Source organism: Dipodomys spectabilis, unplaced genomic scaffold, assembly GCF_019054845.1.
Source record: "Dipodomys spectabilis isolate Male_0828 unplaced genomic scaffold, ASM1905484v1 ptg000175l, whole genome shotgun sequence".
Classification (NCBI taxonomy): Eukaryota; Metazoa; Chordata; class Mammalia; order Rodentia; family Heteromyidae; genus Dipodomys; species Dipodomys spectabilis.
In genome coordinates, this window is record NW_024870852.1 from 19,179,264 (window position 1) to 19,203,149 (window position 23,886).

Below are 23,886 nucleotides of genomic sequence, written 5' to 3' on the forward strand. Positions count from 1 at the left end.
GAGATCTCGTGAGAAATGCACAGCAGGGGATGGTGTGAGGTGCTGAGACATTAGGGGTCTTGAGCGTGCGAGGAGAGGCAGAGTTGAGAGGTCAGAGGGAAGAGCACAAAGGTCAGAGTGCAGGGTGGTAGGAGCAGCGAGGCTGTTCCAGGGATGTCAGGTTATACTCAGATGCCCAGCCATCGGAGGGGCCAAGGTAATGTGACTGTCCCAGGTCATGAACACATAAGGAAGGGTTTGCACACTGGTGTGAGATTGTCCATGTGTGCTCGTGTTAAGATGATGTGTACAAGACATGTGGGTGTGCATGTGTCTTCTACTGTCTGACATCAGAGCACCAGGTGTCCAAAGCTCCATAGAGGTGATGTTATGGATGAATGCAACATCTCCTGTTGTCACCACTCAGAGCCCATGGAGGCCCCGGAGGCCGAGTGTGTGGGGTTGTGGCATTAGTGAAATGGAGACCTGTGTGCCCAGCATTGTGCTGCATATACACAGCTGTCGGCAGCCATGGCCCTGGAGGCCTACAAGCGCAGAAGCTCCCAGGAACAACACCGATTGTATCAGCAGCCTGCTCAATTCCTCTGTGAAAGGCAGCACGGACACCTCAGCCTCCAGTGCAGCCTTGGCCTTCATTAAGCTGTGTGTCTTTGGGTAAAACCCCTCTTTGCCTCAGCTTCCTCATTTGTCAGTGGTAATTTTTTTTTTTTTTTCTGAACTTGGGGCCTAGGCGCTGTCCTTTGGCTTTTTCACTCCCAATTGGTACTTTGCCACTTAAGCCACGGCTATACTTCCAGCTTTTTGTTCATTAATCAGAGATAAGAATCTCATGGACTTTCCCGCTCAAGCTGATTTTGAACCTCAATCCTCAGATATCAACCTCCTGAGTAGCTAGGATTACAGGTAGGAGATACTGGCACTCGACAATAACTCTTACCTCCTAGTGTTGAGGTTTAAATGAATTAATAGCTCTGAAAATACTGAAAGAAAAAAATGTATGCGTGATATTGGGACTGTACAAAGATGTTCTAATGTGAGGTCACCTGAGTTGACACGAGGCTGCCAAAGTGACTTCACACCACACCCCCATCCCACCACATGGTTCTAGGGCCATCACCAACTGTGTCCCATTGTCTCTGGATGATGACATCATCTAGTGTTTTCTCACTGCCAGGAATGTCCTGCTAATCCCCCCTCCCCACCCAAATATATTCTCAACCCTACCCTGCCGGTGGAAGCTCCTGATGCCGGCTCAGACACAGACATTCCGTCTATATTACATAGTCACCTCCAACTATTCAGCCACAGGACCTTTGCACTTACTGTTGCCTCTGCCCGGAAAGTTCTTCTTCAGATATTTCCATGGCTCACCCTTCGTGCTCTTCAATCCTCTACTTACCTGGCCCTGGGAGCCTCAATTGACCACACAATTTAAAATGATAACCCTCATTCCCTAGATTTCCCCCTTTCTTTGTTCTAGTCCTCATAGTGTATCTAATACAATGTATTTTTCTTCTTCTCTTAATTGACCATCACCTTGCTGGCAAAGGAGCTCTAGAAAGGCCAGATATTTTTGCTCTCTATTTTGTTCACTGTGGTATCCTAAGAGTTTGGAATAATACCCAAGGGGTATACAGCCTAGAGCTGTTTCTTCTCTTCCTTCTGTATGGAAAATAGCTCTGTGAAAACACCTGCAGAAGTATCTTACATTCCTCTTCTACAGAGGAGACACAATTACAGCCTGGTCCAGGACAAACGATTTACTCTCCATAACAGAGCGAAGAAGTCCCCAGAGCCAAAATCCACAGAGGTGCCTTGTGCCTCTTCCAGGTCTCAGAAGAAATGGGGAAATAAGAAGTAAAGGGAAGACACATGAATAGAACCGAGAAGATAGTGGTTGGGGAGAAAGAGAAAAGACACTTAATGCTCTGGGCTGGGGAAGTCTGTGAAATTAAACCCACTAGCCTACCTTTAGCTTAACTCTGGCATGAGATGGGCTGACATGGCCCCTTTAAACCCAAGAAAAACTCAGGTTGCAACAGACCCGAGGCTCTTGGCCACCACCAGTTGGGGAGGAAATAGCCAGGCTATATTAGGAAACTTAGAAGCAAATGGCCAGAGGCACGAACACCCAGGGGAGGCTGGGAGTGACTGGGCCCTGGGAAGAAGGAAAAGCCAAGTGTGGGCTATCTCTCCAAGTTTGCCTACGACAAGACAGTCCTCCCTGGGGACGAGAGGAGCACATCTGTAGAGGGAGAGAAGGCCGGGCCTGCCCACAGCTACCTGGCTGAGAAAGACCCTTCACACAAAGAGGAGTGCTTCCTTTCACAGTGGCCCGGCTGCCAGCACTTGGCCTAGTGCATCCCATTGTTCTCAAGGGAACAGCGAAGGTCCCCAGCAGCTACACAGCCTGGCATGCCCATCCCTGACCACTTCTCCTGCCTTTTCTTGAGAGCTTCATTGTCACACTCACCTCTGCACCTCAGGGCCTTTGCAGATGATTTTTCCTTTTGTTGGAAATCTCCTCCTGTCCCTCTTCCCCTACCCAACGCTGAAGGACGGTTCAAGCTTCAGCTGAAATGCGACTTCATTTAGGAAAAGGTCTTGAGCCCTCCCCTGAGTACTGCCGGAAATGTCACCTACTTTCTCCACATTTCCCAAGGGCAGAGTAATAATGATTAGGATCATTGGTTCTATCCCTTTCTATCCTCATCTTTGGCTTCCAAGAGGGAGGGAACAATGTCTAGTTTCTTTCCAAGATGGTCTCCAGAATCTTCCATTGTTCCCAGGCCCAAAGAAGCATTCAGTAAGTAGCTAATGATTTGTGACCATCTTTTCCTGAATGATACTTTTATGCATGCGCACATTTCTTTCCTGTCATGATTCAGCCTAAAACAGCTGCTCAAAAGTGGATTACGGCAGCTTCCAGAGATTCTCTCAATAGTTGCCCTTCTAGTTGTTATAGAACAATCTGGAGTTTGGCCTTAAGTAGTTCTAAAATATACAGAAATTATTTAAGCCAGCTGAGACTCAGTTTGTCCTTCTTCAGTTTGTACTACATCTGGTTATTCATTTTCCCCCGCTTTGAATTTGACAGGCATTTACCATGGACCACGCAATCATCATCTATATGGTAGAGATACAGCAGTGAACTAAACGGACATTCTCTCTACCCACAATATGCTTGGAGTCCAGTGCCAGGGGTGGACAAAAATTAATCAACCAATCACACAAAAAACAGGTAGCAGCCACAACAAAGAGTGAGACAAGAAATGAAGGTCCAAGTCTTGAGTGGCATGTAGTGGTTGACAATTAAATGAGCTACAAGGGAAGCATCTAGACCAGTGCTAGCACACCGGAAGTGCTACAAAAGGTTGGCACATAGGAAATGCTCCATAAAGTCTGGTGAACCGGAAGTGTTCCATAAAGGCTGGCAAACAGGAAGTGTTCCATAAGGGCTGGTGCATAGGAAGGGCTCTATAAAAGTTGGTGAACCAGAAGTGTTCCACAAAAGCGGATGCACAGGAAGTGCTCTGTGAGGACTGATGCACCAAAACTGTTCTGTGAAGGCTGGCTTATCTTGATGGAACTGAGGTCTTGCACCTGCTTGACAAGTGATCTACCACTGAGCTGCACCTCCACCCATCAAAGGCTAGATTTGGCAGGTCAGAGCCTTTGCTCAAAAAAGCCCAGAAAGGATTAACTGTATAGATGAAAAGGAGCCAAGAAGAACAGAGAGAACCCAGGGCAAGATGGAGCCCAGCTCCAATTTTCTGCTTTGGTATGAGAGCGTATAAGAAAGCATGCTTGTGTTGCAGGTACCATTGACTCAGGAAGGTCTCAGTTTCCATCCTTAAGAAGGAGAAAAAGTTCATCTCTGTGCAGCTTCTCCCAAAATACACAGTGCAGAATAATTTCCAGAAGCCACATCTGTAGCGTGGCCAGATATTCTGATTTAATTGACCTGGATACTGGCTGCTTTTTGTTGTTGTTGTTGCTGTTGTGGGGCTTGAACTCAGGGCCTAGGTACCATTCCTGAGCTCTTTTGCTCGATACTAGCATTCTACCACTTTGGGCCACAATACTACCTCCAGTTTTCTGGTGGTTTATTAGAGATAAGAGTCTCACAGACTTTCCTGCCTGGGCTGGCTTTGAACTGCAATCTTCAGATCTCAGCTTCCTGAGTAAATAGGACCACAGGTATGAGCCACCAGCGCCCAACACTGGAATCTTGATCTCCCTCCACACCTCACCTCTATTGAGTGGTGTGAACATTCATTCTCTCTCACACACACACACATATGTACATGCAAGCACATATGCAGTTCCACCACAGTGTGCTGTGTTGCCCTTTCCAGAGGCCCAATTAAGGGAGCCACTTGATCTTGGGCTTTGAGTTAAATAGGCCTCTTCTTCTTTATAAGTAGCCCGTGTCAAGAACTTCATTAGAGCAATGAAAAGCTAATGAATAGGAGTAGGGCAAGCAAAGTGTTTGTCTACCATACGTGAGGCCCTGGGAACCACATGGGTACCACCATCACCATTACCACAAAGCTGACTAACAGAAGCACCTCAGATGATTCTAACCTGAAAGCCAGGTTGAAAGTGACCAGCCTGCTCCATTCCTGCTAGAAAAATTTATAGCTATTCCCTTCGTATATATCAGACTTAGCTGGCAGGCCACAGAAAATGCCTCACTGATTGAACATCTCTCAGTGAAATAGCTTGATAAATGGATTTTTTTAGCAGTACTGAAGTTTAAACTCTGGGCTTTGAGTTTATTAGGTAGGCACTATCCCATTTGTGCCACAAATCAGTTATTTTCTCCAGTTAGGATCTTGTGTGTTTACCTAGAGCCAACCTTGAACAATGATCCTCCTATTTATGTTTCCTAGGCATCTGGGATCACCTGAGTTCACAATCACACCTTCTTTATTTGTGATGGGAGTCTCACTAAGTTTTTGCTCAAGATGACCTCAAGCTGCCAATAATGATCTACAAAAATAATACTACGGGGGGAGGGGGGAGATGGGAAGGGATGGGAAGGGTAAACAAAGGAGGAGGCAACAATGCTTGATAAGAAATGTACTCATTATCTTGCTCATGTAATTGTAACCCCTCTGAATGGTATTTTCACAATAAAAAAAGAGAAAATGCTAAAATTATTTTCACCTTTTAGCTAGACACACCCGTGGCTCATCTGTGTCATCCTAGCTACTCAGGAGGATGAGATCTGAGGATCACAGGTCAAAGCCAGCCTGGGCAGGAAAGTCCATGAGACTCTTACCTCCAATTAACTACCAAAAAGCCAGCAATGGAGCTGTGGCTCAGGACCAGAACAAATTTGTTTTCACCTTTTAAAATGTGGCTACCATAAAAATTTAAATTTAAATACATGACACATTATATTTCTACTGAAAAGTACTAGTTTAAGTCATTTAGAGTTGGAGTTTTCTGTTTTCTGCAGACCAAAAAGTACATTTTTTTTTAGTACTAGGTTTTGAACTCAGGACTTATAGCTAGATAGGCACTGTACCACCAAAATCAAGCCTCCAGCTCCAAAACAATATGTCTTAGCTGATACAGGTATTGTCATTTTAATTCTAGCTGGCAACACTGACAGTAAGAATCTCAAGGACTTGCCAATGAGGACACAGAGTGGCAGTTTTTGGCAGTCACAGCTGCGTCCCTAGGCCTAAGAATCTGAGAAGTTCAACATGTGGACTTCTCACCCAAACCTCAGCTCTGAAGAAAGCTCAGCGCTCTTGGAAGCCCAAGGGAAGCCTGGGTAATTTGGTCACCTAGAGACCTAAGGGCCAGACCTGGGCCCTGGCCTCCTTCTATGGAATGAGTAGGATTGCCACCCCAGCTACAACTTCTTACTTCTAGGCAGTGGTCTGAGGCTGGACCACCAGTAACTGTGGGAAAACAAGTGGAGAGAGAGAGAGAGAGAGAGAAGGGAACTAGACCCCAGGCTTTGCTAGGAGGCCTCCTACCTCCACCTCCCAGTCCAGCCCCTTCACCATTTCCCTAAATCCTCCCCAGCCCCGCTTTAACGCTACCTCCTTCAGTCAGGAGGCCACTGTCCATGCTTGAAACTCTCATCATCACTTCCTCCTCCTGCTTCCTGGTTTGCCTCTTGGCTCTTCCAGCAGCCATCCCGATCTTCCCCAAGTCTTCCCACACGGCACTAGGATATATCACCAGATCCCAGGACAGGCCATGAACAGATTTCAGACAGGGTTTAAGGATGGACTGGGGCAGGTATGCAGTGAGCCCAGAGTCCAGGGGTCAGTGGTTCTTGTCCAAACCCGCCAAGGTCAGAGCAGGGTAGCAGGCATGCGCACTCTGGTGAACAGACATGCCCATGAACAGACACCATGTTGCTGCTCTTGAGTAGGAGGAACCCATCCAGTCTTGGCTCTGACCCATCTTTAGTCTCAGCATCCCACAGAAGCAAGTCAGAGTTGAGACATGAGTGCCAATACTAGAGCTTGAACTCAGGGTCTGGGCACTGTCCCTGAGCTTTGTCACTCAAGGATGCCACTTGAGCCACAGCTCTACTTCCGGTTTTTTGAGATAAGAGTCTCAAAGACTTTCCTGCCTGGCCTGGCTTCGAGCCACAATCCTTAGATCTCAATTTTCTGAATAGCTAGGATTACAAGCATGAACCACCAGCGTCCAGCTGGAGTTGAGATGGCTTTGAAGGCAGCAAAAACGGATCAAGATTGCACGAGTTTGGGGAACTACTCGGGGCTCAGTGTTCATAGGTCCCTCATCTCCATATGTACATTTAGTCCCGCCATAGCCATTGCTCCTGGCTGACTGGATCAGCAATCCTGTTGCCATGATCATCTTTATCAGATGTGCATTTCAAAGGCTCACTTTAAAGCTCTTAAAACCCTGAAATGCCCTCCTCCACGGTATAACCCCTGCTTTCACTGTATTTAATGTTGGTATAATTTGTGGAGAGGAAGGGAAAAAACAAATGGTTTAAATGGGGATACAGGTGAACCCATTGCAACAATGAAATGTATAAGTCGTTATGTAGAAAAACAAACTTTACAACTTGGCGGGGGGGGGGGGGGGGGGGGAGATCAGGTAGGGGAGCTGGGGGAGGGCATGGGAAGGGATGGGAAAGGGAAACAAAGGAGGAGGCAACAATGATTGATAAGAAATGTACTTGTTATCTTGCCCATGTAATCGTAACCCCTCTGTATGGTATTTTCACAATTTAAAAAAAAAACTGAAATGATTCTTGCTACTCAGGAAGCTGAGTTCTGAGGATCGTGGTTCAAAGCCAACCTGGGCAGGAAAGTCTATGGGATCCTTATTGCTCATTAATCACCAAAAAGCTGGAAATGGAGCTGGGCCTCAAGGGGTAGAATGCTAGCCTTATGCAACAAAACAAAACAAAAAAATCTCTGGGACAGCCCTGAGTTCAAGCCCCAGGATCACCAAAACCAAACAAAAAATAAAAATCTGCAATGACTCCGTAGTGCCTTGAGGTGTCGCTCCTTGATGTGTGCAGAGAGGAGAGGAGGGGGCCTTAGGAAGGATGTGTGTGAGGGAGGAAGGAAGCCGGATTGGGCTGAGCCATAGAAGTTCTTCAGAGGTGTCCAGCACCATAGCACCAGGGCCACGTCTTTGCTTACCAGTGTTCAGTCATCACTAGCTACAACAGAGGCGGCTCCCATCACTGCCAGGCGCTGCTTTGCTAGAAGCCCTCAGCAACCCTGGCAATTATGAGACAATGAGGACCGGGTCCTGAGGGTACACCCCAGAGCCCACAATCCATCCTAAGGATAAGCGACCCATGAGGAGCTCAGAACCTGGGCTCCACCTAGACTCCCAGCCCCATCTCCCTCACCCCTCCTCCTTTCTGGAACACAGCGTGCTCTGCTCCCACTCCCAAGCCTTCACATTTACTGTTCCCTCTGCCTGTCCTCGCATGGTCCCTCCTTACCCAGCCAACTCCCATCCATCCTTCAAATCTCGATGTAAACCTCATTTCCTCCAGAAACCTGGCCATGTCCTCTTGTTATCAGCTTACAAATTACTTTGAATGATTGTCAGAGGCAGGTCTCTGGTGTTAGAACACAGGATTGTGTAAGGAGGGGCCATTCAGCTTTGTCCAGCACAGCCAGCACCCCAGCTTTCAACACAACACAGAAAAGGGACTCCACAGACACAGGAAGGAAGGAAGGAAGGAAGGAAGGAAGGAAGGAAGGAAGGAAGGAAGGAAGGAAGGAAGGAAGGAGAGGGAGGGAGAGAGGGAGAGAGGAAGGGAAAGAGGCAGGGAGGGAGGGAAAGAGGAAAGAAGGAAGGAAGGAAAGAAGGAAGGAAGGAAGGAAGGAAGGAAGGAAGGAAGGAAGGAAGGAGGAAGGAAGGAAGGAAGACATGGTTTTGGACAAGCGCTCTCTGACTCTCTCCTCTCCATTTGAAGTAAGTGTGGCAGGCTTCCCTAGCAGGGCTGCTGAAGCATTGTGTGGTTTATTAGCAGAGATGGCTGGCTCTTCACAAATGTGGGTTTCCATCACCCCACAGCAAAGGATATTGTGGAGTCCCACCTGGTCTGAGGCTCAAGGGCTTCTTGGATGTGGCACTTTTAGAGCTAATAGCAGGGCAGCCCCAGGCAAATGGAGAAGGTTGGTCACCCTAAGTTTGGGTGAGAAGCGCATTTGATCTTAGCACAATATTCAATGGTACACTGGCGAACCAGCTCTTCAGGAAACACAAACAAACCTGGATTCGCAACCTTCGTCCATTTCCACCTGGCTATACCCTCACCCTGCCTGGTCCAGTTCTCTGAGAACAAGCAGTTAGTTTGAAAAGCTCCTGAAAATGTAACCAGAGGTTCTCATGAAGCAGTAGAAGCCAGCTCTAGTACCCCATATTTAATACAGGCTACGGGGTTCCTAATCTCTACAAATGTGTCACACAGACAGCTGAAAAGCTGGAGTGGAACTTGAGGATATCTTGGACAAGGCAACAAGTTTTCTGACACACAGGCCACCTCTTTCCCATCCTGTGTCCACCAGACATTGCTAATCAATTATGATACATGATACTGAGACCTGAGATAGCCCTGCCATTTCCCCTCACTACATCAGTAAGTTAGTGCTACACACAAGAGAAAAATCAACTTCCCTTTAAGGAAAAGTATGGTTCAGGCTCCCCACACAATGCAAAGGGAAATCTTAGGCTCAGAGAGATCAAAGGAGCTGCCCAAAGCCACACAGCCAGGAAGTAGCTCAGTTGGGAGTAAAGAACAGATGTCCCATCTCACTTTCCTTTTCCTTGAAAAGCTAACTGCTCAGAGTGGGAAGGACATGCATGAGAGCACTGGGGATTCTGAGCCTACATTCTAGGAAAACTCCCTGAGTTGTTTTGTTTGCTTAACAGACAAAACATGCTTCTTATTATTTCTACATATAAATATTTTTGTGTTGAAGAAGGAGCACTTTAAAAATGGCAAGAGTTATCTGTGATCATTGTGAAAAATCCAAGCACATGAGATTCTAGGAGAAAAGAACTCTGTCTCTGCCTCCCTGTCCTCTGCCTTCCAGTTGTAGATATGTGACATATAACAAGTGGACCAAGAGGTTAGTCATTCAGCACGCTACCACTCCATCTCTGAGAGTACATGCATAGTAGGTACTCTATAAATACTTGCCAAATATTATTCTCTTAACATGTATTAGATTGCTTCCCAAGGATGGAGGGAAGATGGGTCTGCCTATACTGAGTGTTGGGACTGCATGACTTCTCTCCCCACCCTCCCGCCCCCTCAACAGTCCCAAGGCCTTGCTCTCTGGCTCCCCTGCAGGGTTGGCATCAAAGCCACTCCCTGGCTCCCAAATGCTGCTGTCTATCAAAGCCTTCAAGGCTCTAGTTTCCTGGGATCACCAACAGACAGCCCAAAGCCAAGTTGCTGGCAGCATTTGGGAGCAGGGTTAAGTTGCAGACACAGATGACAAGTCACCCTTAGCTTGCAGGGCTCCCCCCGCCCCACACACATCCAGGACTGCTGCCCCGGATGCCACCCCACAGCTCACACACGAAGCCTGGGATTAACCAGGCGACATCATCTAGGTGCTGACAGCTGGGGCCTGAGGCCTGGGTGGAAGCCCCTTGGCCAGGCCTGGGTCTACTCAGTAGCATGAGGGCAGCCAGCAGCCCTGAGGCCTCTAAAAGCAGGACCAGTTGGGTGTGTAGAGGCAAAATTGGTCAAGGCAAAAGGATCTGAGTTCAGGAAGCTCACCCTACCTGGGCACAGACCAGCTCACCATTCTCAAGCCAACAGGCAAGTTCAACATCTCTCACCGTGGTATCCCTACTCAACTTTTTTTTTTTTTCTTTTTTATTTGTTGGTCATGGAGCTTGAACTCACACTGTCCCTAGGCTTTTATGCTCAAAGCTAGCACTCTTCTACTTTGAGCCACAGCTCCACTTCTGGTTTTCTGGTGCTTAATTGGAGATAAAGAGTCTCATGAACTTTCCTGCCCCAGCTGACTTCAAACCACAATCCTCAGAGCTCAGCCCCCTGAGTAGCTAGAACTACAGGCATGAGTCAATGGTGCCCAGCCTCAATTCTTGATTTTGCTTCTGTGGCTTAGGTGAAACCTCGAACCATCCTTGAATTCTTGTGTCTCAGTCTTTGAGCAAAACCTATCTTCTTTCAAAACACACCTTGGCTGTTATAAGACAGTGACTCATGCCATCATCCTCTCTCACCTGTATCATTCATTACAGGGAGCCTCAGTACTGCCCCACCCAAGCTCCAAACAGTCTCTTCTCAATATAAGAAGCTAAAAGAATCCCATGAAACCAACTTGAGTTATCAGTATCCAGCTTCGTGGTTTTGCTTTTGTGGTGCTAGGGATCGAATCCAGGGCCTTGCACATACCTGCTAGGCAAGCTGTCAACCACCAAGTGTCGACTTCCCATCCGGTCACTTTACAGTCCCTATTTTTCTCAGTCTTACAATGGCCTATACAGCCCTGCACACAACACCTGCCTCCGAGCCTTTGTGACAGAACATTCTAGAGATGTCATGTCCTCGATATGTCCCCTGAAAGGTGCACACTGTCTGTGTCCTGCTAACCCAAGCCTGGTGTAAACCCCGCTCTGTGGTGTCCATCTGTCCATTGGCAGCCATGGCCAGCTGGTGTGAACTTGAACACCTGCATGTACAAGGTGCTCACAATTGCCCAGCAGGGAGTCACACATGAGCAAGGAGAGCACTACTGGCTGCCCAGTGATCCTGTACCCCCAGCTTGGGAAAGGACAGAAGGGAATGAGGACAGTCCTCTGGTCTATTGCAGGAAGCACCCCTGTCCCCCTCAGTCCCATGCTCTCAGCTGGGGCCACTCAGAAAATGAGACTGGACATTCCTCACAAGGGTGAGGCAGGCAATTGCTGCTCCCAAGGAACAGCTGCCCAGGGCCCAGAATTAGCAGGCCCTGGAAACAAGCAAGCTCCCTAAATCCCGAGGGCCTGCCTTGGACCCGGCAGGTCTATGGGGATTCTTGCTTTAACAGGACACATGAATCACAGCAATAAGGCCACAGAGCGGAAAGACTGTGTCCGCTTTCCTGTCTCACGGAGAGGCTGTTCGCCTTCTTCGGGGTCCCCCGAGTATGCTGAGAAGCTGCTGAGACAGCAGCACCCAGCCGGCGTCGCGCTGACCCCTGGCTGTGAACTGGGACAGGCGATTTTCAAGATGAGGTTAAATTATGCTGATTCTACACTGGAAATAAGTTCACACTGGCAAGGGTTCTATCAGCCCCGGCAGGTGGCAAGGCAGCGCCAAGTGAATCACTGCTCCAAAGTTGGAAGCTGAAATTTGTATGCAAAACACTAAATGTCCCAAAGAGAAGGATACCAATGATTCAAGCCATTCAGAATGAATTCCCCCTTAGGGAGACAGGGAAAGAACATGGGAATATGACTCATTGGTAGAGCGCTTGCCTAGCATGCATGAGGCCCTGGGTTCGATTCCTCAGCACCACATAAATAGAAAAGGCTGGAAGTGGCACTGTGGCTCAAGTGGGAGAGTGCTAGCTTTGAGCTGAAAAGCTGAGGGACAGTGCCCAGGTCCAGAGTTCAAGCCCCATGACTGACAAAACAAAAAGAGGTGCAATTCACTGGAAATGCCAAAGCACAGCGGAGTGAAATGAGTACAGTAGGACATACGTCACGTCCATGCTCGGGAAAATTCACCGTGGCTAAGATGCTGATTCTTCCACACGCATCTATTAGTCTAACCCAATTGCAGTCATAACCCTAGCAGGATTTTTATTATTATTATTTTTTAGAAGCTGGTGTGCTGCCTTTTTATCATGTATATGGAAATGGAAGTGACCTACATGCAGTAATAGAATCCTGAACCAGTAGAGCCAGATTGGGTTATTTACTCTGATTTTAAGACTTGTTTATAAGACAGGTAATTCATGCCTATGATCCCAGAACTCAGAAGGATCAATAGTTTGAGGCCAGCCTGGGCTACATAAGACTCTGTCTCCATAAGCAAACAAATTTAAAAAAACAAGCCTACTTACTATAAAGCTACGGTAATGAAAGTGGTGTTCTATTGGCTAAAAAGACCAAATAGATCAGGAGGAGAAAAGATATTCCCTCTGGGGAAGGTATATAAGGGAATGTGTGAATATGGAAGTTCATTTTCTACAAGCACATCCCTACAAAGACTGCAAGTGCCTTTCTTCTGTGTTCAGGGTCCATTGGACCAAAGCGAACTTAAGTTGTACGCTTTGGAAAGGAAAACGTGATCTGGAGCCTGAGTGCAGACACTTGAGTTTTGGCCCCAGTGGTCAAAGATAAACATAAATATCTCATCTTTTCAGTGTGTAAAACCAACAGTGAGAGCACAAGACAGACTCACACAAGCAATCACACAAGCCAGATTTTGTTCTAAGAGCTTTCCATACATCAGTGTGTCAGTTAATTCTCTCAGCAAGACAGAACAAGAGAGAAAGTAGCTGGCAATGCACATAGGAAGGGAAATACTAATTCCGGATGGTTTGTTTCTATTTTCTTTTTTTGTTGTTGTTGTTGAGCGTGTAGTGCAGGATTACAGTGTGAAAATCATCATCAGGAGGTTGGGGGCAGGTTAATTTTTGAGACAGGGTCTCCTTGTATAGCTCAAGCTAGCCTCATTCTCTCAATCCTGGCTCTGCCTCCTAAATGCTAAGATTACAGGCTTGTACCACCACACCCAGCACACACACACACACACACACACACACACTCTCTCTCTCTCCCTCTCTCTCTCTCTCTTTCTCTCTCTCTCTCTCTCTCTCTCTCTCACACACACACACACACATATATCATAATGGAATTGCCATCAGAAAACTTTAAAAGTTCCCAGTGTAGTAGATGAGAAGCCTAAATAATACAACAGATGTGAGATTCTTGGCACCGAGCCTGGTAAGCAGTGAAAACTCAGTGAGCGGTACGTGCTGCTTCTATTTACAATCCAGATGAACTCCAGAAATGTTCGGCCTATGCAGGTGCACAGGGACCGGCATTTAACTTCATGCTCTGCTCATATCAGCCTGAGATTCTTAAATCTTTGAAAAAGGAAGCCCTCAGTTGTTTTTGTACTGGGCGCCATAAGTTATATTGCCCATACTAACCATGTGCTGCTGTGATACATCATTTATTCAAAACATTATTGATCATGAGGTGTATTTGATTATCACTGGCTCTTAAAGAGTTCCATCTCTGCCTCTCGATAACCAGAGGCCCTTGAGTGAGAATACATACAAGATCAGCTTCAGTGTTCTCATCTTTATATCATGAGTAGTGACCCACAGGCTGTGAAGCTTTAAACATAACCGATGTGAAGTACTAAGAACTTGACCCAAAAGAAACACACCTCTTATTATAATTAGTCGTATTGTTAGCTTTATGGGGAAAAATGTATCTCAGGCCCGGCTTTTTCCCACTGCATATTTTAATTACCGTATTTATCTGAGAAAATGCCTCCCAGGAAAACACAGGTAGCCTGAGCATATGTGTGCACACCTTTACAGTACTCTGTGGCCTGAGGCCCAGGTCCAGAGCGGCAGAAAGCAAGGATCCAGAGGGATTCCTCTAACACTGGAGTCTAGGAGTCTCAGGGGGTGGAGACTTGTACTCAGTTTTACTTCAGAACTAGGGTATGTGCTGGGGCTTTAAGTCAGCAGCTATTTTTAGCTTTGCTTTATATGGCCAGGGAAGAATGAGGGCAATAACTGTGGGGAGGGTGACAAGAGGCTCCAGCTAGGTTTGGGAGGCCACAGTCCATGTGCTTTCCCATCTCCCCCCAACACACCTTCCCATGCCAGTGTTGAAAAGCTTAAGCTAAGACCAAAGCAAGGGATGGGGGAAAGGGAGGGTGGGTGGAGGTGGGAATGCCCAGGGCTTCGAAGAAGATGCCAAGTCAAGTTCCTTTGAAACAGGGATTTTCAAACTTTGTGACCAAAGTCCTACAGTAAGAACTGCACTGACACCCCCCCACACACACATACACATCATCTACTAAGCAAATGCTTATCTTATTCTCTGTGAGATACTGATAGTTCCAGCTAGGTGCTGGTGGTTTACACCTGTAATCCTAGATACCCAGGAGGCTGAGATCTGAGGATTGCAATTCAAACCCAGCCCAGGCACAAAAATCCATGATACCCTTATCTCCAACAATAAAGTCAGAAGTAGAGCTGTGGCTCAAAGGGTGGAGTACCATCCCTGCGCAAGAAAAAGCTAAAGGACAGCACCTGGGCCCTGAGTTCAAGTCCCAGTATTGACAGAAAAATAAAGGGGAAAAAGCTGGGTGCCAGTGGCTCACTCCTGTAATTCTAGCTACTCAGGAGGCTGAGATCTGAGGATCACAGTTTAAAGCCAGCCTGGGCAGGAAGAGCTGAGGGACAGTGCCCAGGCCCAGAGTTCAAGCCCCACGACCAACAAAAAATAAAAAATAAAGGGTGGAAAATAAAACCCCTTAAAACCTTGCCCGTTCTTATTCTGTGCTGTGCTGTGTCTTTCTGAAAAATGCAAGACCTGATTCCCTAAACTCTCATCCTCCCCATCCCCCAACTAATGCATCAGCACCGCCAGCCTCATTTCTTTGGTTTAGAGCAGGTGGTCCCCTGTAACATCTGACCACCGGTAAGGCGGCATATGGAGTGTGTGTCTCAATTTGAGGGATAAGATACAAGTTTCAACTTTCTCTGCTGGTTGAATAGCAAGTTTTGTACCTCCTGGCTTCCCCTGCCCCCTACTCCCCAGACTCCCAGATTCTGTCTTTGTTTTTGTGTTATTGTTGTTGTTTGTTGGTGGTAGGGCTTGAACTCTGGGCCTGGGCACTGTCCCTCAGCTCTTCAGCTCAAGGCCAGCACTCTACCACCGGAGTCACAGCGCCACTTCCAGCTTTCTGGTGGTTTATTGGAGATAAGAGTTTCACAATCCTCAGATCTCAGCCTCCTGAGTAGCTAAGATTACAGGCATGAGCCACCAGTGCCCAGCTCCAGATTCCTGTCTTTTGACAAAGTAACCAGCCTCTCTCTACACAGATTTTGGGAATCAGCTCTCCTCCTACTCCAGGAAGCCTTCCGCTGTGCTCAACTCTGTTGTCTTCCTGCCTCTTCCTTCCTGAGCCCCCTCTGTCTGTCTGCCTCGACCCCCCTCCTCCCCCCCTCCCTAGCACTGTACCATAGCACAATTTTCTGTTAGATTCTCCACTCTTCCATTCCTTTCATTTCCAGGGGAGTGTGCTTCTGGCTACCTCATGATGGTACAGACAGATTTACTGAATGAATGAATAATAGCTTGTAGTAATAATAGCAATAAGCCTTTATTGTGTGATCACATTAATCCCATGAGGAATCTTGAGCAACACATTGGGATAGGTCCACTTTACAAATGAGGAAAGAGGGCTCAGAGAAATAGAGTAACACCAGAAGGCAGGGTCATAACCCAGGGGCTGCCCAGCTCCCTACAGCTCCTGATCCCAGGATCTTATTTGTCCACATTCTTCTCAGTGCTACCACATACACCCCCTCGCTAGGTCAGAGGGCAAGTCCTTAACACACCCTCAGGGGACTGGTGACAGGTTTATTAAAGAGACTTTCCGAAGCTGTGGCCACATCTAATTTTGGAGCTACACATCACGGGTGGCTTGGGCCAGAGAGTCTGGGAGGTTTCTAGGGCCTCTTGGGTATGGGGCCATGCCATTTGGGAGAAGTCGGGACCTCTGGTTCACCAGAGCATCAGGTCTTCTGGTCACCTGGCCTCAAGAGCTGCTAGGCACACACACCTAGGGTCAAACCTATGGTCTGCAAAGCCTGGGTGATGTGGCCACGCCCACAGTTCTAACTGATCCTCCCACCCGTGCCCCAGACCCTTTGCATCACCATACTCTCTGCCTGAAAGTCTCTACCTTCCTCTTTAGGCCTCCGCATCTTTATCCAAATGCCACCCTCTTCCCGCTCAGTTATTTTTCTTTCCAAAACACAGGCAGCTTCTGCAAACTATACATGTGGTTGTTTTCTGGTTTCTTTCTGTCTTCTCCAATATACAGGCGCTCCTGGAGGGTCTCATCTTGCCCCCTGCTCCAGCCCCTAGAACTTGCGGTAGGATGAATGGGGGTTTCTCCCTTTAAACATTTCAGGAGATCAAGCCAGCAATACGTCCCTGTGCCTCCGATCCAGACCTTGGCATACCCCTACTTCCCCAGGTTGAAGGGAGAGAAGAAGGATCAGGGGCAATATTCAACACATGCCCAGCACGTACTACTTTGCACCTTACAAGCGCCTGAGGGAAACTGAGGCTTGGTCTCCGCGGTGTCCCCATGATTAACACAAGTGCCACCATACACATTTCACAGAGCTGAGCCACACTGAATTGAGGCAAAGGGCTCAAGGCCACCGAATGAGGACGTGGGGAGCCAGAATTTGTCCATCGTTCTATTCAGTCCCAGCCAGTCCTATCTAGCTGTGCCTTGTTGACATCTGGACACATCTAAGAGCAGAGCCTGGCCTGGACATGAACAGTCTGCACCTCCTTTAGTCTTGTCCATCCTTGCTTCCACTAGCTGACGCAAGGTGCCTATCATCCCAGCACTTCGGAGGCTGAGGAAGGAGGATCAAAAGTTTGAGGCCTGGACTCTTTAGCAGGAGTCTATTGAGAGAGAGAAAGAGAGAGAGAGAGAGAGAGAGAGAGAGAGAGAGAGAGAGAGAAAGGGAGGGAGGGAGGGAGGGAGGAAGGAAAGAAAGAAAGAAAGGAAGGAAGGAAGGAAGGAAGGAAGGAAGGAAGGAAGAAGGAAGGAAGGGGCTGGGAAAGTGGCTCAATGGTAGAGTGCTTGCTTTGCATACATGACGCCCTGGGTTCGATTCTTCAGCACTACATAAGCAGAAAAAGCTGGAAGTGGAGCTGTGGCTCAAGTGGTAGAGCACTAGCCTTGAGCTGAAGAGCTGAGAGACAGTGCCCAGGCCCAGAGTTCAGGCCCCATGACCAACAAAAAAAAGAAAGAAAGAAAGAAAACAGAAAAAAAGAAAGAGAGAAAGGAAGGTAGAAAGAGAGAGGAAGAAAAAGAAAAGAAAAAGTAGAAAATAAACATTTTCTGTAAATACTGCAGGTTTTGCAGAACAACAGACAAAACTGATAATGTTATATAGGGCCTTACAATTAATTCATATGTCATGAAATATTATTCTTTTGACTCAAACACTTGAAGATGCAAAGCCACTCGCAGTTCAAAAGCTGCACAAAATAGGGAATAAACTACTTTTTTGGGGGGGAGGTGCTGGTCTTGGGTTTGAACTCAGAGCTTGAGTGCTATCCTTGAGCTTCTTTTATTCAAGGCTAGTGCTCTACCACTTGAGCCACACCTCTACTTCCATCATTCTGTGCTTAATTAGAGCTAAGAGTCTCATGGCCTTTTCCTGCCCAGGCTGGCTTCCAACCATGATCATCAGATCTCAGCCTCCTGAGTAGCTAGGATTGCTTACAGGTGTAAGCCATTGGTGCCTGGAAGTAAGCTACTTTTGACCCTTGATTAAAACCAATACTTTTATTTGTCCTTCCTTCCTCCCCTTCCTCCTTCTCTCCCTTCTTTTCTTTTTCCCTTCCTTCTTAGGCTAGGTCTCACTATGTTGGTCAAGTCAGTCTTCAACTTCTGGACCCAACTGATCCTCCTGTCTCAGCTGAGACTATAGACATGTGCCACCATGGCAGTAAAAGCACTATTTGCAAATATTTAAGGCATGTAAAAATATTGCCTAATGATCTTATTAACAACAGTTCTCAGGACCTGTGCCCCAAGAGTGTGACTCAGAAAGTCTGGGTGGGGCCGGGCGCTGGTGCTCACGCCTGTAATCCTAGCTACTCAGGAGGCTGAGATCTGAGGATCTCGGTTCAAAGCCAGCCCAGGCAGGAGAGACCGTGAGACTCCTATCTCCAATAAACCACCAGAAAACCAGAAGTGGCGCTGTAGCTCAAGTGGTAGAGCGCTTGCCTTGAGCTGAAGAGCTGAGGGACAGCGCCCAGGCCCAGAGTTCAAGCCCCACAACTGACAAAAAAAAAAAAAAAAGAAAGTCTGGGTGGGACTACTGCATTTGCACTACCATCTGAGTAATGGATGATTCCTCATGCTACCTACCACATTTTGCTCTAAAACCGTCCCCACTTTGTGGATGTAGAAACGGAGGCTCCAAGAAGGGCTATGTCCCAAGTCCTACCCAGCAGAAGAGGCAATGGTACATACACTGTCAAATCCCAGGCCCATTTGCCACAGAAAACACCTCTATGTTTTCTTAATCCACAATCTTGCTCATGCTTCTGAGCCTCTGTACAAAGTCCTCCCTCTGTCCCAATGCTCCCCAGCTTCCCCTCACAAACAAGACTTTCCCACCAAAGGCGCAGCTCAGCCATCACCTCTTAAGCCCTCCCGGTCTTCTTCAACCCTAAATGCTTTGGTCTGCCTCTGCTCTCTCCACCCATCTGTCTGGCGTTATAGGTCTGCTTTTCCTCCCTTTGAAGCCAGAGACTGACTGCATATCTCACTCTGTGGGAAGCCTGGCAAATTGGAAGAGGCCTCATTGAAATATTCATGGAATGAAAGAATGCATGGTGCACAGGTGGCTGCCTGGGTAGGCTGGTGGGTAAATGAGAGGATGGGCCGGTGGATGAGTGGATAGATGGATGGATAGGCTAGTGCATGGGTAAATAGGTGGATGGATGAGTGGGTGAGTGAATGGGTAGATGACAAGTGGGTGAGTGAGTGGGTGGGTGGATGGAGGGATGAATGAATGGATGGTGGATGGAGGGACCGATGGAGGGATGGATGAATGGATGTGTGAATGGGTGGGTGAACAAACCCAAGCGCACCCTTCATGATCTAATAATGCTTGGAGATAATTCTCATGGCCAAGTTGAGACCAGTCCTGAAATCTGTTGGGACACCTGAGTATCTAGTCCACAGCCATGTCTGTACCTAAGCCTGCAAATGCAAACAACTCCATTTTATTGAGCGTGTGCGGAGTGCCTTTATACAGCGGGATCAGAGAACCCCTTTCTCTAGGACTAACCGCACCAAGACGCAGAGGAGCTCGCCCTGGCCCCACAGCCAGCGCCCTGCGTTTTCCCACGGGGGGTCCCCACGGGGGAGGGGGAGCCTCGCACCCCGCCCCGCCCCGCCTCACCTCCGTCCGCATAGGTCTCCGTGCCATAGCCGTCCTGCAGGCCGTTGTTCCAGGTGCCCTCATACTTGGCGCCGCTGCTGGAGCTCTGCCGCGTGCCGTAGCGCCCCTTGAAGCCGTGCGTCCACTCGCCCTTGTAGAGCCAGCGCCCCTTGGTCTCTATGCCCAGCCCGTGCCTCTTGCCCTGGCTCCAGTAGCCCTCGAAGGTGTTCCCGCTGGGCCAGGTGTAGACGCCCGCCACTTCAAAGCCGAAGTTCCAGGAGCCCGAGTACTCGCCCTGGCCCTTGGGGCCGGTGCACAGGCCGTGGCCGTGCGCCTTGCCCCCCTCCCAGCCCCCGCAGTACGCCCCGCCATCGTCAAAGTCAAAGCGACCCCCGCTCATCGCATCCTCGCCCCCGTCCTCCAGCTTGGGGTGCAGGGTGGGGGTGCGGGGGTCCCCGAGGCTCTGCAGGCCCCCAGACTCACCACCGCGCCCCAGGAGGGCAGAAGCCACAGGTCAGTGCAGGCAGACAGAGCCCGGCAGCCAGGCGAGCGCTGGGGGCGCTGGTGGGTGCCATGCCTGCCCCCCCTCCCCTTTCCCAAGTCAGCCCCAGGAAGGCTGCACCTCCAAGTCCCCACCAAGCGTCCCGAGTCTGGCTGCCATGGGGCCCAAGTGTGGGGGGAGGAAAAATAAAACCCCAAACCCAGTATATGATCTCTCTTTGAGAAGCACAGTGAACTGGGTAGGGAAAGGGGGGGGGGGGTCCTACAAAGTGGGGGAGGGCAGTCCCTGGGCAGCAGCCCCAGACAAGCCGGATTCCTGCGCGGGGCCCTTCTGCTGCACCCGGGTGGGTGTGGGTGTGCGGCTGTGATCGCCGCTGCCCCGCCCCTCCCCAGCCCTGCCCTCCCCCTCTCCCCCCCCCCCAGAAAGGTCAGCGTTGCCCTAACAAGGCCATTGGATCTCAGAAGCTGCTCCCAAAATAACCCCCTGGCCAGCCCAGCCTCCTCCAGAGCGGGAGGGAGGGAGGGGTGTTTCAAGTCGAGCTGTGGCTGCAGACCCAGGCAGCTGGAGGGAGGGCCGAGGGCCCAGCGAGGAAGCTGGCCCCGCCACGTGTGGGACACCCTCTCCACTTGGTGCCTTGTCTTCCTACGGGTAAGTGCTTTCTCCTGCCTCCCAGGCCCCTGGGTCTGTAGGCAGAGGAAGCCAGGCAGGGAAGGGAGGGAAGACCAGCAGAATTCAAGAGGTTGGCACACTTCAGTCAGGCGCCCTGCCACCATTCACATGCCCCCCCCCCCAACGGGGCAGGCAGACTCTGCCATCCCCTGCCCCAAGGAGTCTGATGATCTAAAGCAACAGGAACGGGGGACAAGCCCACAGACACAGAGAGGTGGGGGGTTCTGGCGACAGAGTCTAGAAGGTACTGCAAAGTAGGGTCCACAGCTTGTGCACGCTCCAGGTCCCCTTCCAGCCCAGGCCAAAAAAAAAAACATCAGTTCACTTCCACCCCCCCCACCCCTCCCCCACCCCCACCTCCCCCCAACTACTTCCTCCTGAGAGGGGGGAGGCTGCCCTCCCCCATTCCAAAACAGAGGTGGGTCGGGGCGCAGTGAGGTACTCTTGGAAATACTCAAAATTTCCCCCTCCAAACGGTCTTTTGTGCTGGTGTTCTGAGGGCCCATGAGGGCAGACTTCTGAAGGCTCTTAGGGCAGGGTCAAGAGCCAAGGGCCTGGGTGCATTCCAGAACTCAGGTTCCCACCAAGCTTCAGGAAGGAGAACAAATAAATCTCCATGAGAAGAAAGATATTGCGGTCAGGGCTGATGTGCGTAAACCCAAGTGAACCCTGGAGTAACAGGAGCAGAGAATGAGACTATGAAGCTGTGTGTGTGTGTGTGTGTGTATGTGTGTGTGCATGTGTACACACATATGTATGCACATTCACCCATGCACATGCATGGAGACTACAACATTAAATTGTCATCTAACGTCAAATGTATCTGACATTTGCAAATTCCATGATGACTCTTACAGTGACTGCAGGAGTTTTGTTCTTGTTTCAGAAATGGGTAGAAAATGTTCCCTTGCTAATGACCAGTTCCTAGGACTTATTTTCGTCATAGGTACAACCTGTGACCTTAAAAAGGGTCCTTCCAGCATTTAAATTCCACCACAGGGAGAAACATGGGCCTGGAAGCAAATAGCAGAGGACAAAGATGGTCATCTGGGCAGGTGGCTCACTCCTCACCAGGTGGCCCCATTGATAGCTTCAACTTAACTCTAAGAACAGATCCACACTGTGTCCAGGAATTCTGCTTTCCCACCTCTCCCAGAGGCCTTGCAGGATTGTGTGAGTGTCTTTCCAGGTCTGCTGTCAAGGAAAGAAGAAAGATGCATTGCAAAGAGAAGGGGGCGTGAGTCGCCCCAGCCCATACCCTCCATAGTTAAGTGATGAATCTCTGTAATCCTGATCAGGGTAGAGTGTCCCAGGAATCTGTTCAGCCACACAAATGTTCACCCACTCCTGTGATGAGTGAACACACAAAAGAATCACCTACAAAAGGAGAAGACATAAACCAATTCCAGAGTCCTGCCCACGCCTGCAGAATTAAATCTTCCTGGGAGAAGACTTAGGATGGACAAATCTGATCTTTCTCCCTTGTTCAAAATCACTACAAGCTGGGCACCAGTGGCTCATACATGTAAACCTAGCTACTCAGGAAGTTTGGATCTGAGGATTAAGGTTCAAAGACAGCTGGGGCAAGAAAATACATGAGATTTTTTTTCTCCAATTAACTGTCAAAAAAACCCTCCAAAAAACAGAAGTGGAGCTGTGGCTCGAGTGGTAGAGCATTAGCCTTGAGCAAAAAATGTTCAGGGACAGTGCCCAGGCCCTGAGGTCAAGCCCCAGAACTAGCACCAAAAAAAAAATTAAAAAAATAGAAAAATCACAAGTTTTCAAATGACTAAGTAGTTTCTTAGTAACATTGTGAGTTCATGACTGTATGAAGTTGGTGGTTTGGGAATTAGATATATTCAGATCCCAGCTCCTCACCAGCTGAGTGACCTTGAGCCCATTATAATTTAATACCACAAGCTCTTTGTCCCTACACCAGAGGATTTTCTGAATCAAAGGTGATGGTTATCTATCTTATTTGAGTGAGGAGTATACAAGTTTGTACTTTTTTGTAAAAAAAAAAAAAAGCCTCAAATGCATGAAACTCCCAATACATGTTGTAGCTGTTACCACTATTTGTTTCATATATAAAAAGTGCTTCTCAACATCTAAAATAATATTTATTGAAATGAGTTCCAGGAAATGGAAACATAGGGTTTTTGTTATTGGTGGTGGTGGTGGTGGTGTTTGTTTGTGGGGCTTGAACTCTAGGCCTGGGCGCTGTCCCTCAGCTCTTTAGCTTAAGGTGAGCACTCTACCACTTGAGCCACAGAGCCACTTCCGGTTTTCTGACGGTTTATTGGAGCTAAGAGTCTCATGGACTTTCCTGCCAGGGCTGGCTTTGAACTGTGATCCTCAGATCTCAGCCTCCTGAGTGGCGTGAGCCACTGGCGCCCAGCTTTGGTTTTTCTTCCTTTTTGGGGTGAGAGGGCAAAGGGGAGACAGAGAAAAGGAGGGAGGAAGGGTAAACAATTGCAATCATAGTATTATTCAGTATTCATTATGTGAAAAATGACCTGTGTAATCTGTGGGCAGGCATGAGAGGGGAAAACTGGGAGAAAGTGCTCAAAAAAGGAAATAATTTATTACCTACCTTATGAAATAGTAACACCTCTGTGCAACACCTTAATAATAATAAAATTATATCTTAAAAATTGCTTCTTGAACCATTCTCCAAAGAGGACTAAATATGAAATACCTTCACATTGAAACACTTCTCTTCCCAACATAGCTTCACCCAACATTGCCTTATGGTTGTTCATTTTATTAACAGATAAATCATGTCATTAGCAAAAGGACACCTTGATTTTGTCAAAATGTAGGCAAAATTCATATAGACAAATTTGGCACTGGCCTTACCTGCCCAGTGCTGAGCTTCCTAGCAAAGCCTTTAGTTCTCCGCTTTCAAGGGAAGGGCGACCTCTGGTGGCCAAATACATTATAACAGACTTCCCCATTTCCTGGCCCTGTTTTGGTCAGAGGTGTTTTCTTCATCTATCACCTCCTCCACTTGTCAGGCTGGGAGTCCAGGGA

The 23,886-nt window shown here is 48.4% G+C and overlaps 1 protein-coding gene across 2 annotated transcripts in view; it reads right to left on the minus strand.

Moving 5' to 3' along the window:
* Jph2 (junctophilin 2) overlaps positions 1-20,256 on the minus strand; it is a 61,630-nt gene extending 41,374 nt beyond the window's left edge. For both annotated transcript variants that reach the window (XM_042694602.1, XM_042694603.1), the window contains exon 1: positions 19,704-20,256. In XM_042694602.1, the coding sequence (XP_042550536.1) occupies positions 19,704-20,082 (379 nt within the window). In that variant the 5' untranslated portion in view covers positions 20,083-20,256. The remainder of the gene's footprint in view (positions 1-19,703) is intronic.
* Between the last annotated feature and the right edge of the window lie 3,630 nt (positions 20,257-23,886).